Source organism: Ambystoma mexicanum, chromosome 7p (genome assembly GCF_040938575.1).
Source record: "Ambystoma mexicanum isolate Mex_15411 chromosome 7p, UKY_AmexF1_1, whole genome shotgun sequence".
NCBI lineage: Eukaryota > Metazoa > Chordata > Amphibia > Caudata > Ambystomatidae > Ambystoma > Ambystoma mexicanum.
This window is the reverse complement of record NC_090939.1, coordinates 454145004-454162648: the sequence shown is the minus strand read 5'-3', so window position 1 is coordinate 454162648 and position 17645 is coordinate 454145004. Positions and strand designations below refer to the sequence as shown.

General features: G+C 41.5%; 1 protein-coding gene across 1 annotated transcript in view; it reads left to right on the top strand.

The window, feature by feature from the left end:
* DPT (dermatopontin) overlaps positions 1-17645 on the top strand; it is a 316698-nt gene that overhangs the window by 213779 nt on the left and 85274 nt on the right. Inside the window, exon 3 of the mRNA XM_069636472.1 lies at positions 2367-2474. Within this exon, the coding sequence (XP_069492573.1) occupies positions 2367-2474 (108 nt within the window). The remainder of the gene's footprint in view (positions 1-2366; positions 2475-17645) is intronic.

Here is a 17645-nt window from a genome sequence, read left to right as displayed (position 1 = left end):
AAGATAATCAGAATCAGTGGGTCTTCAGGGAGCAATCATTGAGCAGAGAGAGGCATACAGCTATAGAATGGACATATTGGGGTCAGATCACTCTCAATATATGGGCACTGGCTTCGGTAATATGCAATGAAAATATGGGGTGGACCAGCCAAAATGCGCTCTTACATTGTCCGCCACCCCTTCCAATCCACCCCAGCTCTTAAGCCCGCAGGTTTAAGCACAAGAAGGTTGTGTTAGGTGGGGTCCACTATGTGATAAAGATGGGTGAGATCCTATTCTAAAGAAGCTTTCACAAGTGGACATCCTAATGCCTGAGAAGGGCCCTCTAGCCAAACAACCTACTAGACATAACAGGCAACTGATGCACAATTGCCGAGTACATGGGCAAGCGAGAAGGAACTTGAAGGTAATGATCGACAGGAAAATGGAGAAAGGTATGGGGAAGAGCAAGATCATCAAGGTGTGTGTGTATTTTTATAGATATCCCAAGCAGTCTATAAAGTATGCTATCCGTGCAACTTGCCGACAAGCAGCAGATGAGCGTTTTCCCCCAAATTGTCCACCCGGTGCTGGAAGTAATGAAGGTTAACTTGGTTGCACTTATTGGTGAGCTAGAAAGTAATTGGACCAGTTTTTACATTAATGTTAAATATAGTAATAGAGAGCATGGGTACCATGGTCGCATGAGATGCAGGGGTACTATGTGTGTGTGTTGAAGACAAAATGCTCTGACTTTGGGGGGAGACGATGCATGTTCAAGCCACTCGCCTGGGTCCTTCCTGCAGGAAGATGATCAGAAGTACTTGGACAGGCATCATTTCCTACTTTGATGGTGAAGGACAATGATAGACCAGGCTCCAACAAGAACCTCACACTGCACAAGCAAAGCAACAAAAGAACAGAGTAACAGAAAGGACGGGTCAGTCCTGCAGGACCTGTGCTGTCCTGTCTCAGAAACTGGAAGATGTCTATAATGTGTGGCGCAGTGATCTGTCCTAAACCCTGCCGCGCTAACACTCTTGGCATTGCTAAAGTGGTGGGAAGGCGAGCCGTAGAGGCAGCAAAGGATAGTCCATAGAGTTACTAGTAAGAGGGAGACATAAAGCATTGAAATTGCCACTCCGATGAAAGGTTGATTTTCGAGGGCAAGCAGATAACCTCCTCGCATATGAGCACAACTCTTTAATTGCTGTTATTTCTCAAAGAAAAGAAATGATTAAGTATTACAAGCATGTACACATTCACACATTTTATTTTATTAATATTTTTTCTTCCATGCGATACCGTGAGCCTTTGCATAGATAGTATTCGCTAAAACTGTACCATGAAGTAAGATTCATCTCTAGACATACAAAAGAAAATCGATTGTTCCCTGTGTAATGTAATGTAATGTAAACCAAATTTGTAAAGTGCTGACAAAGGCCCGGAGGAATCTAGGCGCTGTATCTTATTGTGTATACATATTTCTCCCATGTATTTGGTCATATTAATTATGAATTCCTCTCCACTTTGCATAGCTTCTCCTTTGACCCACAGATGATTAACCGAGATCCGTCGAAGGACCAAGTGCAACATGAAGCGCTTGAAATCATCACTGATGGGCGGCCAGTGTGATAATGTTCTTCAGAAGAGTGTCCCAATTCTTTTTCCTTTGTTTGCTTTTAACATAGACAAAAATTGTGACCCTTGCAAAACCAAAAGTTGATGGCTGGAAGGTTTTGAATAAATCATAACCACGTGCACAGCTCAGGGAAACCCTCCAGACCATAATTGTTCAGCCTGCCAAACCATTACAGAAAAGGGAAAGACCATATGCAAATCAGGCTTGGTTCCACCATAAAAGGGGCCGTCCAGCCGATCAGCTAGGTCACATCACTCCTGCACGAGCCCACACGCATCCTCAGATGCCGACCCTAACATTCCTTTTTGTCACCCATACAGTGAGTGTGGTGACAGAGACGGGAATTGATGGTGTGGGAGGGAGAGCTAAGCAAAAACAGGAATGTCGCGGCTTGAATTTTTGTCATTGAATAGATAAATTGGCCCAATTCTTCCACACCTCTGCGTAGAAGTAATTCCTCTGAGGAGGACGCCGCATTTTGTGCGCGGCTTGCACGTTTGTTGTAGGAGTTCTGGCTTTTTCAATGTGGCAAATGAATGTAATGCTTGGCAAGAATGTGGTCATCTTTCCTGTCCCAATCTGTCAGCACCTACGAACATATCTCAATAAGGACCATCAGGTGGCTTCATTAAGAATGATTTTGAGATTTTGAGATCCACATCTTGAATTCTATTTCAGTGGAATGTTACGAGATGTTTGTTATTTATTTAACCAATTGTCACTCACTTTTTCTTCTCTCTTAAAGGTTGACCCAAGAATATCCAGGACACTATGGTGAAGACGTTGACATGGTGCTCTATTCCTATGGGTATTACATCAGGGGGGCACAAACCACCTTCTCTGGTGTGGAAAGGTAGGCGCAGACTTAATTCATTTCTCAAATCGTCTCAAAGGAGCATGGTATGAAAGTTATTGCTGAAATGTATGCACCAACACACCTGTCTTCTGTACTCTCTGGGTGGTCCACAACCCAATAGCCTGTGTGCTCAACCCTATGGACTGCTTCAGGTGAGGGCTGCCTGGTGACCACTAAATGGACTCACCACCTGTCCCCATAGTTGCAAAGGTTCACCTTATGACTTAAGGATTTATTGCCCATAGGCTGTGTTTCATATTCTAGGAAGGCTAACTATTGTGCACTGAGACACTTCTCTTTCTCCTTCCCCTTTACTCTGCTCAATATGATAGCAATTTAGTATCCTGATTGGTGCAACCAGGTAAGATAAATTGTGACCTTCCACCACATTGATTAGATCATAGATTGGCAACCAGATAAGTTCAAAATAAGTAATACTAGTTGTAAGGAACTAATATTACAAGAATACCACCTGTACCAAAACATGCTATTCATTACATGTAATGCAGGTACATTTTATCAGGGCAGTGGACCATGGGATCATTTTTGGAGCACTTTTGCCACAAAAAGACACTGTACGCCATAAGAGCCGCACCGGCTGCATTGAATTCTGTAACGTATCATGATGATGAATTCACTCATTGTTGCATTATCAAACTTGTTTATATTCTCCTTGTTGTAATTGTCAGTCAAGCCGCGGTCACATTATGGGAAATCTGCGGAACACTGACATTCACAAATGTTCTCCTCAAGAATATTGCTTAAGAGCTGAAGAAGAGGGAAAACAGACCTTTTCTACTCTACCTTAACCTCTGCCCTTCCCCGGGAAACCATGGCCTCAAGCCTCTACATTGCTCCACTTTCCCAAATAGGCAACAAGACCATCTGCTCCATCCTATCCTGGGTAAGGGCTACGACCCAGTGCTTCTTTCGTCGCCAAGGCTTCACCAGCGATGCGTTACACTGCAAGTGAATGTCTTTCTTTCTTTCTTTCTTTTTTTCTTTCTTTCTTTCTTTCTTTCTTTCTTTCTTTCTTTCTTTCTTTCTTTCTTTCTTTCTTTCTTTCTTTCTTTCTTTCTTTCTTTCTTTCTTTCTTTCTTTCTTTCTTTCTTTCTTTCCTTCTTTCCTTCGTCCTTCCTTTTCTTCCCTCCTTCTTTTTCTTCTCTTCTTCCTTCTATTCTTTCGTCCTTCCTTCTTCCTTTCATTCCATCTTTTCTTCCTTAATTTTGTACTTCCTTCCATTTTCCCTTCCTTCTTTCCTTCGTCCCTACCTCTTAGGTTCTGAGTTGGCCACAGGGAAGTGTGAAGTACTTGTTAAGTTGTGCTTTTTGTCTTTTATATTGCTAATATCACCACTGTAGCGGTCTTAAGTGCTAAGCCTTGTCCGTGTAGAAGTGAATTGGGACCACGTCCTGATTGGCATCCAGACCGCGATCTATGGGGTGAATAGTAAATGTGGCTAAGGAGAACAGGAAAGAGGAAGAGTGGGAAAAGTCAGGGACACATAAACATACAGACTTAAAATATGAAAACATAAGGGTGAGTGATAGTGATTGTTGGGATGAACGTATCGTTTTCAGTGTTTTGACCAGAAGAAAATGTAATCAAGAGAAGGGATGAGAGCTAGGTTTGTGTTGGTACTACCTTAAGTTATGTTGTGGATGCGCGATGGCCATGAGCTATCCTCTTGATTTCCTAGCAGTTGTGGGGCTACTCACAAGATAATCATATCTGATCCCCTATTTCTCATTGCCAGAGGCATCCTATTGACAGAGGTGTCAGAGCCAGGAATTGGCTGTGTGCAGAATGTGTGCTCTTGGACACAAAAGAAGAGTTTCACAAAAAGAATCTCCTTTACCCCAAGCCTTATATGATTGGCCTCAGGTGGAGAAGAGCGAACGAGTGTTGCCCTTGTAGGTAGTGAATTTGTCAATACGCCAATGGAATGCAGCATGAGGGAATTAAACTTGGGTTAACGTTATAACATACAACCCAAAAATATGTAGATCAAATGACAAAAGACCACAAAGTATTCTGATTACATGTTCAGCCATCTACATCTGCTCATTGGTGGACTGTAAATCGATATTGACCAATTGCCACACTCGTAGAAGCCACTGCTATTGGCCATACCAAATAGTATCTGGCGCAGATTAGAAAGTCTGATTTGGAAATCAGTTTTAGGACTACCAAATTCCACCTCGATGGATCTCATCAGACGCGACTTGGGCCTACAGTCGTTAGAAGCAACGGTGACGCTACACGCTTTCACTCTCTTCAGAAACACCTTAATACCAGACAGTCCTTTAATTTACAAAATCGTAGCTGACGAAATCGCAAAGCAGCGAACAATGAACTTAAACGCATGGTCAGAAAACTTAAAAGGAAAGCTATCAGCTATTGCATGCTCAGTTGAAGATCTTAAGCATAACCCCCCAGAAAGAGTAAAAAGAAAGTTAAAGGAACTGGACTGGATCCTGACCCTGTCGAAAGCTCAATCAAACAAACTGACCATGAACCTCCCACCTACCTTTAACAGACTCAAGGTACCGATACCATACTGTTCTAAGTTTCCAAGCCAACAGCTACGAAAATTCTTCATGAGAGCTCGTTTCAACCTCCTGCCGACGAGAGAAATTTTAGCAATCAGATCCAGTTCAACTGTCATTACCTGTCGCCTCTGCCACAATTCCACTATGACAGAATCAATCAAACATCTCCTACTTAGATGTCCTAATGTGAGAAAAATTCGAGCCACCTACCTGTCGACATTAATCTGTGAATACTCATCTTTCGGAGAGGAAGAAGAACTCACGTGGTGGAACAGGTTAATGTCGGGAGAAAAAAACAGATGGACAATCGCGACTGTCAAAATACTGGAATCTGCCTTTGAAATGATCAGTTCCAGTTCACAAACCATGAGCGAGAGTACAATTCCCGAGGTCTCCACTCCCTCACAATAATGCTGATAAGGGAGATCATGCTTCCTGTGGTATCTACTCCTCGTTCGGACTTCTATGTCCGTTTGAGCCCCTACCAACATCTTTTATACACTATACTGAGCTGGAAGTGGTAATCCCGCTCTTACTGGTATCGGACATAACAACTTGAAAGCTCGAGGCGCACCTCTCTTTAAGGGTCGCTGCCGCCCTCAACCGTTTGTAAAAATTCTTTTCAATGAATTATAAACAAATAAATAAAAAAAAAATAAAAAAATTGGTGACAACATAGAAGCTGGGAAACAGGGTCACCTTTTCCAGATAGGCGTGATGGGAGAGAGCGTGCAATGTCGAGTAGTGCCAGTCGATCATCACAGGCAGCATCTGGGCACCTTCCAACTCCATGAGCCACATCGCTGGAGACAAGCATATGCAGAAGAGAAGGTCAGCACAGGTAATTCTCGTGCTCTCTCTTCAGCAGGTGAATGAGTAAAAGGCTTCTTTTCATTATGATAAAGGTAATCCAAACTTCAATTTTCCCTTAGGCTACAGAGATCTCAAATACCAGAAAAGCCGATCATTTAGACTAGATTCAAAGTAGCTTCGATTTGATGTGATGTTTGTCAACAGAGGAAGACAACTCTTTGCAGCTATTTTGTGTTATACAGCTAAACAATACGTCTCTCCCTCTCAGAACTGACAGAAATAAATGTTCAGCAGTAGAGCTGAAACCCCATGATGCGTCAGGCATTCAAACGGGGACATTGCTTTTTGTGTGTAATTATTTTAGTAGCTGTGTATGACGCCCACTTGAGCCCTGTCAGCTTCATCAAAGAGATTTGAAAAAAATCTAAACATGAAGAACAGCAAAACGATACCTGAATTCTGAAAATGCTGACATTCACAGCAAGTGCTCTTTGTATAAATATTATAGGGGCTGAATGTGCTGTGCTGTAGTTCATGTGATGGCTTTGAGTTATAGGAAATCTGAACATTCTATTGCTAATAACGTTTGACTTTCACAACAGATTTAACTGACATGTTTCTAACAAAAAGTTTGTCATGTGCTCACACAGACTGGATATTTTGAGAAAGATTCTTTCAAAAAACAAAAATGTATTTAGAAAGCAAAACAAAACGTTTTGGCCTACTCCTATTCCTTTTCCCATAGAGAAAAGTCCAAATTTGGAAAAGCTGAAGTACAATGTTAAGGAGAATTCCCAAGAATGTGCTAATTTACCTACCTTTTGAGACCCCCAGCAACTTTGCTGGATTTCTATGTTTTAAATTTTTACCTGGAAAGAGTGTGAGTCTTTTTTCACACTCTTTCATGTATTTTGATGTGTGTTTTACTTTTGTGTTCTTTGGATATGGAGTTTTAGACAACTCCATAGGCATCATCCTTTTCTTGTGTGTCACACAGCACCTTCAGTGCAGTGGCACAGGGATGTCTTTCAGACTTCCCTAGGTTTAAATACCTTCTCTGGGACTGACTACCGTCTCCCAGTGCATGTAAAGTTAATTGACTTTGGTGTCTGGCAAGGACAGCCACCCTGCTGGGTGAGTGACAGCTAGGCTGGAATGAATGGGAGAAAACTGTTTAAAAGCAGGTCTCTGGGACTTGGAAGGCAGAGTCGACCACTGGAACGAATGAACTGAAGACGAGCTGAAGGAAGACGACTGCTACAACTCCTGGGTCGTTCGTTTGCCCGGTGAAGCCTTGCTGTAGGTCCGAATTGCCTGAAACTCCCTCGACAGAGAAGCCCTTCAAGGACAACTTCTTCCCTTGAGCTGGTGTGAACAACCAACTCGCAAGCCACCTGGACCTCGTCTCCATACTGGTCGAATTTTCATCAGAGTGCTGTTGAAAACCGGAAAGCCAGTGAGAAGGATACCACTTTGTGGACCTTAAGGCACTCACACCTTAAAACCAACGTTTAGCCAAGCTTGTGGCTTCTTCCCTGTACAGTGCAGGAACCTCCCAATGTCCTCCTTCTTGTCCTCACGACTGAAGCTTAGGAACAGAGAGATCTGCAGGAAGTGCCAGGAACAACTGCCTCAGCTACAGCTTTGATCCATCAATAAGGTACTGTGCAAACGCGGTGTGGAAATCCTTTTTGCCACGGTGAAAGTTTGTGAAACTTTCCCAACTTTGGAGTCTTGTTCGCTCCTAACCCAACATATAACTCCTTTTCTGGCAAACTACTTCTAAGAACATTGGCAAAGACTTAACCGTTTACTACCAGAACTGTGCTATCCTATCCAAGACACTGAACCATTGACTTTGGCCCAGGCCTATTGAATTGAATTACCTCGTGTAGTGAACTGAAACTATTTGCCCTGCCTCTGAAAGTAATTGGGTTTTGATTCTTATAACCTTTATCTTTTTACCCCTTTTGAAAGTTACTGAAGTGCCATTTTGCTCCCACTTCAGGGGAGCCTAACTTGTTCAGAAACGTATTGGTTGTGTACTGTAGTGTTTTATAGTGTGATATTGAGCTGCTTCTTACTAGTGGAATGTTTTCTAACTAATGTGTAAATATATGTATATTCTTTTACCAAGAAACTTTGAGTAAGTGTTTGTTTGAACTACCGTGATTGCAAGTCCTTTGTGTAACATCTGGTACTGCTCACATCCCTCTTTAGATAAGTCTGGCTGCTCAGCCACTGCTACCACATAACTGTGTAGTACAGGCTTGTACCAAAGGTGATATTGTGCTTATACCTGTAGTTTTAATTGTGTATAGTGTTCCCTAAGGGTACTGCATGCAATTCTGCCTAATATACAAAAACTGCGGGATTGATTTGGACCAAATAAGAAATATCTTGGGCACAAAGCGTTCACTTAATTTCCAGGGCAGGTTTGGGGTAAATTCATCCAGTAGTTTTTAAAATATTTGACGGGTACAGAGGTGCCCATTGCTCCCAAAAATAGCTATATCTCCCCATGGTGCTTTTCAGCAGAGAGAATTTTCAAAAATCAAAAGCTACCATTTTCTTTACTCAATGCGAGCGATTACTGTGGTAATAACGGGGGAATGCGAAAATAATAAATGCTCAAAAAGCTATTTGGAGGAGGAAAAAGGATGCAATTGCATCAGGCTACAGGTGAGGGGAGGTAAAGAGGATACCATGTGAAATTGGAGAGTTGGGTGTAGTCTGAAGATCCAGTTACAGTTCAAACATTTTTGTATTATCAGGGAAATACCGGAGGAATCTCGCGAGATTCCCGTTGCTACAATGGAAAGATGCACTCGGAAAAGAAAATGTGTCGACGAACCAAAGAGTGAAAGGAGGTAATGGGATAGCACCAAGGAGGGAAAAAGCATATGGAGTGAGTAGGGGAACCATGGAAAGATGAGAGGGGCACTTGGTGAGTGCCTGAGAGGACAAGGACGAGTTTTTGATTTTCAAACGTTTTCAGTTCATCAGGGAAATACCAGGGCAATCCTGCAGGCATAGGTAGTTTGTTGTCGTTATATGTAGTTCATTGCCTTATCGGGGGAATATCTGGGGAATCCAGCGGAAACTGCAAGAGAGTAAAAGAAAGAAAATCCCTCATCTAAGGGATCACATCTACAATGCATGGAGTAATGGGTCTTTGTACCACTGGCCATGGCCAAAGGGCATTGCTAGTGAGCCCCAAAGAAACGTATTGGTGCAACATGTACAGTGGCCATGGCTGAAGGCCATGGTTAGTGAGCCCCAAAAAGCCTATTGGCTCAACATGTCTAGCCATGGCCGAAGGCTATGGCTAGTAGGCCCTAAGGAACATATGGGCTAGTGGGCACCAAAGAAACCTATTGTTGCAAAATGTACAGTGGCCACGGTCGAAGACCATGGCTAGTGGGCCCCAAAGAAACCTACTGGTGCAATATCACTGGCCATGGCCGAAAGCAATGGCCACTGGCCATTGCCAAATGCCATGGCTAGTGGGCCCCAAAGAAACGTATTGGTGCAACAAGTACAGTGACTAAAGCCAAAGGCCGTGGCCACTGGCCATGGCCTTGGGCCCAAAAGAAACTATAGTGTAACAGAAATCCTTGAAATTCTGTGAAAAAACTTTAGTTAAGAGAGAGTTAAGCTGATCAGATTTCACATGGAAAATACATAACACACAAATAATTTGAAATTCAGTGGAAAAACTGTTGATAAGAGAAAGTTAAGGTGATCACATTTAATGCAACAAAACCCTTGAAATTCAGCACTTGCATTTGAAGCACATCCACCCTAAATGCGCGCCAGCTGTGTCGCACCATATGACCACAATGATGACATCACTGGTGACACCACTAATTACACAATAAATTACATCACTGATGATATCATACACAACATCATTGATTAAATCAATAATTACATCATATGTGACATTATTGATTGTATGAGTTAGAATATTTGTGTTGCCTACTTTTGTTACATATTTTAATTTATTACACTTAACAATAATAAAAACCTGACATTGAACAATACTGTCATACATATTTATATATTATATATATATAGATATATTTACGTGTGGAGTATTTATTTGTATTACTAATCAATTTATACAATTTGTAACGTTATACAAATGGTTTGAATTTCATATATAAGTAAGCAATTACAATACTTAATTGCAGGGAAAGTACATGATACAGCTAAATCTGTTTCAAGTATTTCAGAGATAATATAATAAGTATATGTTGTAGTAAAAAAATAAATAAGAAGAATACATAGAAACATGATAAATAGTAAGTGTTATTAAAATAGTCAATGTTCCACACTTAAACGTACAATTCTCCTTACTGTAATAACCTTACACTAACACATTTTTTTCTAGATGACAAGTTTCATAAAAAATAAACTCATATGAAGGAAAGTGCATGCCCGTGTGCATTGTGATAGTATACAATCTACAATTCGAAGTTTGATTAATATATAACAAAGTCAATTACCTATAACTACATAATTCCATTTATAGAAATGAAATGAAGAAAATAATGTAAATATGTAATTAAAGACATAGCAATTGTATTGCTAATATTCTTAGTCATTTCTTTTGAAAAATAAATAATGAATTTGTATTAAAAAATAACAGATTTCCTTCCAAAGTAGGTAAATGCACATATAATAAACTTGAGCTTATGAACTTTGGTAATAGTAATACCCCTGCAGTGTTGCAAATCAATGTACCTTCACCAGAACGCACTTTTCATTCAACCCTGCTGTCTGCCGGTCCTGTGCATCTATTAACTCCCTACCTGCATTCCTTTATCTCTCCATTATAACATACGCACCCACTGCTGCCTTACCGTGGTTTTCCCAGTTGTTGGCAGGGAGGGCCCCCAAACCTCATTTGGAAATTGACCCCATGAACCCCAAAATATCTTCAGTAGGACCTGTGCACGTACACACAGAATGCATGCCCACACACATGAACACACACACATATAAACCCCCTCAAACCCACATTAAACATCTTCACACATATACATAGTGCAATACAGTCAAACATGCATGCACATAAACAGTTTTGTTTGTTTTAACATTATTACAGGTTTAAATGTTTTATGGTTCTTTTAATAAGTCAGTTCATGCTTGCTTAATGCTTTCAGTGATGCATGTTCCAGAGAAATAGGACTAAAACATGTGAGTACACACAACATGCCTGGCATTGTTAGGATCATGCTACTTTCAGTATGACTAGCCAACATTGGGGCCCCTCTTCAGCTCGGGCCCCCCCAAACCACGGTGCCTTCAGAGACCCTTGCTCTGCTAGTGGGTTTACCTATTGTATCAATTCAAAGAGATCACAGCCTAGGGAGACCCTGCTTGATGTATTCCTGAGCTTCTCTCCCCCACACCAAACACTGACACGTGCGTGCTGTCAAACCATACTCAACTTTCTGTGGTTTGGCTCTAAGGAGGAGTATTGCTTGCAGGGTAATGCACATATCTTTTAGAAAAGACTGCTATTCTAGCCATTTAGTATACATCCGGCTTGTGGCAATTGGTTGGTGCTTTGCAAAATCTTTGGTCATGTCACCACAAATCAAAAGTAACCACGATCCGGTGTCTTTAACACTGGATTTGGAGGCATGCATTGCTTTAATCTATTCAGCTCTTTTGTTGATTTAAAAAATGCTTTTCTAGATCCCAATAGCTCAATTCAACTCAGTTCATCAAGACCTTACACGTGCAATATACCTCATGTGACAAAGCAAGCACCAATAAATGTAAATTGATTGCAAACTCATGATCGTTGGCATGACAAGGAATGTCAGGATGCAAAGGGCAACTCTTTGATTGCTCTAAAGACCTGTAAGGTTTCAGATGAGGAAAGAGCTCAGAACTTCAGTACTCTCATAAGGAAGCTCTATCTGGTAACATGAACAGGAATGTGGTCAGGAAATAAGTCTATTTAATGCAGGCATCTACTTCTAAAGAGTAGAATTGGTTGTGACGCGAAATAGCTCAGTATATGAGCAAATAATGGAATGAACCATTTAAGGACTGATACAAAGCTTCCCCAGAGATATCTAATAAACCAGACCAGCAGATTAACTTTTAGACCGCAGGTTTGCTTTATTTATGACAGACGACAAGGTGAGGTCTGCCCTCCAAAAACAAAAAAGGGCATGGACCAAGGTGTTTATATACTCCCTATAGATGGATTCAAAGACAAACCACTAGTATGAGTCCCCTTTCCTATATCTTTTAATATTATGAACATAGCTAGATAGGTATTACCCAAATTGGTCATTTTCATTTGAACGTATGATAAATCTGTCCGAATTCGGCCAGTACCATTTGATCGTTTGGAAACAACCAATTTGGGTAATCACTGCCAAACATGTGGAGCGGGGTTTGCAGCAGTGTCCCCTGGTCCTCATGTTTGGTAGTGATGGCCTTTAGGGGTAGCGGGGGTGTCCCCCACTTCCGGAGATCTGGAGGTGGAGGATGAAAAGAAAAAGAAAAAGCAACGCAGACCTTGCATAAGAGGGACATATCCGAAACCCCAAGGTCAGTGAGAAAGCTGCAGTGAATAAGGCAAACAGGGGGAGGATGGGGGAGTGTTTTGAGGGTGGTTGTTTTTTTTTAGTTTTTGCGGATTTGGCTTCAGCAAAATTGGCTTTGCGGCCGAAGTGACCACCGTCAATTCGGCGGCAACCAATTGTGCCTCAGCAAAAATCTATGCAACCAAAACGTATGCACCATAGAGTTGTAAAAATGCTGAAATAGTATCCATATTTAAAAGGGGAGGTATAACTTTGCCATGCAATAGCAGGCCAATTTCATTAATCGAATGATTGGACGGTAAGATTTTATTGGTGCATCTTGAGGAATGGGTGTATGGGAGTGATCCTATATCTGATGCTGAAAGTGGTTTTAGAAATGGTGTGGGGAAAATCAACCAGGCATTTTGCTTCAATTTAGTTTGATATACGTTTGTGTGCCTGAGGAAAGAATCGACTTATCATTGCTTTTCTAGATTTTAAAACCATTTCGAATAGTGTTAATTGCACAATTCTGTGGAATGTCTTATAACAAATGAGGATTGTTTGGAACTACTTTCAGCCATTACGAGATTGTATAGCATGAACTCAGCAGTTGAAAGGTGGGGTCAGGGCGGCTAAACCACAGGTCCATTTTTTATTGAAGGTTGGTGAAAAGCATGTCTGTTTTTGCCCCATTATTGTCTTTTTTAACATATTAATGATTACGTTCTTAGAGTGGATCACAATACCCTCTGTCACCACCTGTCCACTGCTGCTAACTTCTCCACTACAGCCATTGCTTGGATCACCTCGTTTCTTCAGGAAAGGGTTATGAAAGTCTTTTCTGACTTAGCCTGTGCCCACCCAAGCTTCATCAAATGTGCAGTCCCACAGGGATCCTGCATTTCTCCCATGCTCTATAACGTGTTCACAAAGCCTCTGTTCCAAATCCTGGATGCCTTGGGCATCACATATACCAACTATGCTGATGACACACAGGTCCTCGTCTCACTCACAGGAGACTACAAAGCCGATTCGGCCACCCTCGAGTCCATTTATTCCACTATCCAAATTTGGATGGCCGAGAACTGGTTATGCCTCAATGGGGATAAAACGAGCTTCTGATAATAGGATCACCGGCCACGCTCAAGAAAATGGACAAACAATACAGCTCCTTTACAATTGACCACTCTTCAATCCCAGTATCGCAAGCTGCAAAGACATTGGGTGTCTACCTGGACTCGGACCTCTCGATGAATAGGCAGGTCAACGCTGCCAGACCATATCTCTTGAAGACCAACTGCCTCACCATAATCGGATCCAGATTAGACTACTGTAATACCCTCTTCCTAGGGACTTCCAACAAAAACCTCTCCAAACTGCAGATAATCCAGAATAACGCCCTTAGGGCAGCTACTGGCATCTCTAAAAAGGAACACATTTCTGAGACCAGAAAGCAAGCTCACTGGCTCCCCATTAAAGAAGGGATAGTCTTTAAAGCCATCGCTCTAACACACAAGTGTGTTAACAACCATGCACCCCTATACCTAGCTCAAAGAGTTGTCAAGCAGTTACCCATCAGACCCACTAGAATGGCCTATGCGAAAAGGATCTCTCTTCCTAAAACTAAGAGAATGCGAGCAGGAGGATCCAGCTTTCCAGTACTGGCAGCAACACACTGGAATGCCCTCCCACCCCAAGCCGGAAAGGTTAAATCGCACCTTGCTTTTAGGAAAGTAGTCAAAACACTGCTGTTCACCTAAGGGCCTCACCCCATCAATGTGGCTGTTTTGTCATATAAGCCTATTGCTGTTCTGTACACTAGAAATATATCACGCTCACTGTAACCAAGAGCTAAATCATGTTTACTGTATTAAGATCTCCATACGCATGTTCATACTCACTGTAACCATGAGCCAAGCATACCCACATAACTAAGACAAATATGTGCAAATAAGGCAATTTCTGCAACAGTGCCTCGATGCCTGTGAGCTGTAAGTGCGCTTAACAAATACAAATAAATAAATAAAATAGTACAGATGCACCAGAAACTACCCAAAAGAAAGTTGGCATCCCACTTGCTGCATATTATGCTCCCCTAATCTCTAAACACCTGACAGCTCCGGGTAGTGGCAGAATGTTGGTGAAAGAGGAACCTAATTTTAAAATTGACAAATATTGTCATTATAGCCTGTCATCCATCTAGAGCGTTAGCTTTGATGGTGTTGCCGACAAACAAGTCAGATATGTCTACTACTTCCATTAAATAAGCGCCTTGAAAGTAGACTTCCCTGCACAGTAATTGATGTTTACAAAGCTTAATGTCTACCAGCAGCCCTTTATAGTTGCCGGTTTTGGGGGTATCGCCAGATACCCTCCTGCTGGCAGTAGGAAGCACATTTCTCAAACAGCTTCTTGGATTGCCGCTGAGAACTCAACCTCCCTTACTGCATTTAGAAACAGGGCTCACCAGGATTAAATATTCACACCTATAATATATGCAAAACAGAAATCTCAAAACCTCTATCATAGTGGGTACAGTTAGGTAAGTATGAGGAAATAATACCTTCCAAGGAGGTAATGTGGGATGTCATCGGTCGCCCGCGGGTAGCTCATGGAAATGGTTTAAACATGTGAATAGTCTCTTGAAAGATATTGGGGACCCCTAAGCAAAAAACCTGAAGGATATAACCAAGCGATTAGTAAAGTAAAAGAAGCATTCAAAATGTGGTGACCCGAGGATCACATTGCCAAAACCATGAGTCAGGAAAGAATGATAGGCTACCTATTACTTAAACTTATATCTTAGCAGAACCCTACTTAAAATATATTACTCCCTCAGCGAAGAGCCCCCAAGATATAAAATTTCATCTCAATATCATCCTGTTGGCTGACCTTACAGCAAGCTTACAGTTAAGCCCCGGTAGGCTTTATATCAAAGGAATCAGTTGGTCATTTCATGTTCCCGTGTAAAAAAAAATAAGACTTTAGGGAAAAAAATGCTTAGTACCTATCATCAATAATTTTAATAGACGCACAATGCATGAAGCATTCACCCTGTGCAAGAGGAGCTCCTCCACTCCAGTCATTCTTACATTATCCAAATATTTGAATGGTGCATGGACCTATTGATGCATTTCCCATATTGATCTTAATGTTAGTTTCATCAACCAATAAACAGCAAAAGGCAATACTGTCATACAAATGCAGTTCAATATAAAAACATGTTTATTATGCATGTTAAATCCTCAAATTACAAAAAATATCTCACATACCAAAAATATATTAACACAGACACATATGTATAAAATGTTTATTATGCAACATTAAAACAGAATATGTGTTAAAACATATATAAACACATACTGATACTGTTAACCCAACTTTATGAATGTTTTTTAAACAAAATTATATGGTTAGAGCAAATTCAAATGTATAGCCAATTCATGCAACACATATTGAAGTGTCAAATCTATCCCTAGAGGAGATTGAACAGACCCAAATGAGTGTTTTATTTTATATACATAAACTTATTATGATGTCACCCACAGGTGACATCATAATGAGTCTATGTATGTATGTAGATCGGATTATTCACAGCTCTTATACATTTAGTGCTGATCAGTTGAGGCAGGCGGATGTATATATAAAAAAACATCAACAACAACAAAAAACACTCCTTTGGGTCTGTTCAATCTCCTTCAATCTCCAGGCCTACCTGTGTCCCACATCACTCTCCTGGCCCATTTTCTGACCCATGTTCCTCTCGCTGTACTACCCCACCCACAAAACCATTGGCGGCTGATGTTGGAGGGGCGTAATCATTTGCCATGAATATGCAGGAGTGAACGAGAATAGTGCTGGTGCCGAAACAAAGCAAGGAAGGTTCGGGTGTGGGATTTCATCAACAGTGCACAGGACCATTTTCCAATGCATTTTCAGGATGCCTTTGTCTCATATATGCCCTCATTAAATCAGTAAAATGTATTTCATCAGCATGATATACTTTTACAAACAGGTAAAACATACTATAAAACAAAATCACATGATTGCAACAATTTGGAAGACCCTCAACCCCCAACCCAGTCCTCATGCCTAACTGGTGTCAATTAGATTCCTCAGCGACTAACCAAAAATGCTTGCTATGACACCCTTCCCTACGGATCCTATATGCCCATGTTCCATATATGAGGTGGACTACTGCAATCACTACCACCTCACTGACAGAGCTTCGTGCCCGATCTATGGCCTCCCACAAATGCCTTATACTGTTAACCTTGGATAGCGGTTTCAACCATTTGCTCCATAAAATAAAATAGAGTAAGTGCAACAGCCCCAAATGAGCAGTTGCTTCAATCGAGCTACCACACCTAAAAAGACAATTGCATAGGTCCCAGCTATTCCACTTCCCTATCACCACAACTAAGAGAAGACAACCTATACATAATTTAGTAGAGGGCACACATTTCTGAAAGGTGGATCCTATCAAGGAATGATTCCCAACCCAGAAGTAATTTTAGTTGTAGATATTGAGAGTCTGGGATTACAAACAGCCTTTCCACATAGGCTTCATCCTTCATGACCCACTATCTCACCTTCCGCTCTCTCAAATATGTTCTAGTAATTTGGGATGAAAAACCCCACAGGTGTCCCAACTCTAAATCATCCAGGTCTCTGCTGATTGCTCTGCACCAATCCAGATCGTCATAGCCATACTGAGAATGTAGCTCCAACAAATGATTTGTATATACGTAAGGGCCAGGATGAGCTTATATCCTAACCATGAAAACCAGTGGATTCAGACACAGCTCATCACTGAGAGTTCTGACACCCAACTAATCCTGGATTAGGATTGTGGAAATTACTAGAGGGCTCTTTAACATAGACATTAAACAAATACACGTAATACAAAGCAAGGGTACTCTCAGGCCATGCCCCACTGGTGGTCACGTTGCAGGCTCGGCCCCTACTAGCTAGGATTCCAACATGGAGACTGAGGGTGGAAGCACTCAGAGGTGTGGGATATCAGCAACACCTTAGGGAGGAGGTGGAAGAATATTTTGTGCATAATACATGGAGTGTCAAATCTGCGGGTACTCTGTGGGATAAAGTGGTGGTGAGAGGAGCAGCTATAGCAAAGTCGAAAGAGATGCAGGATGTCATTTTGAGGGATTTACAGAAAGTGGAAGGTAGACTGAAAGTCATAGCAGAGACTGAAAGTAGGTCTCTAGAAGAGGTGCAGGAGGTGG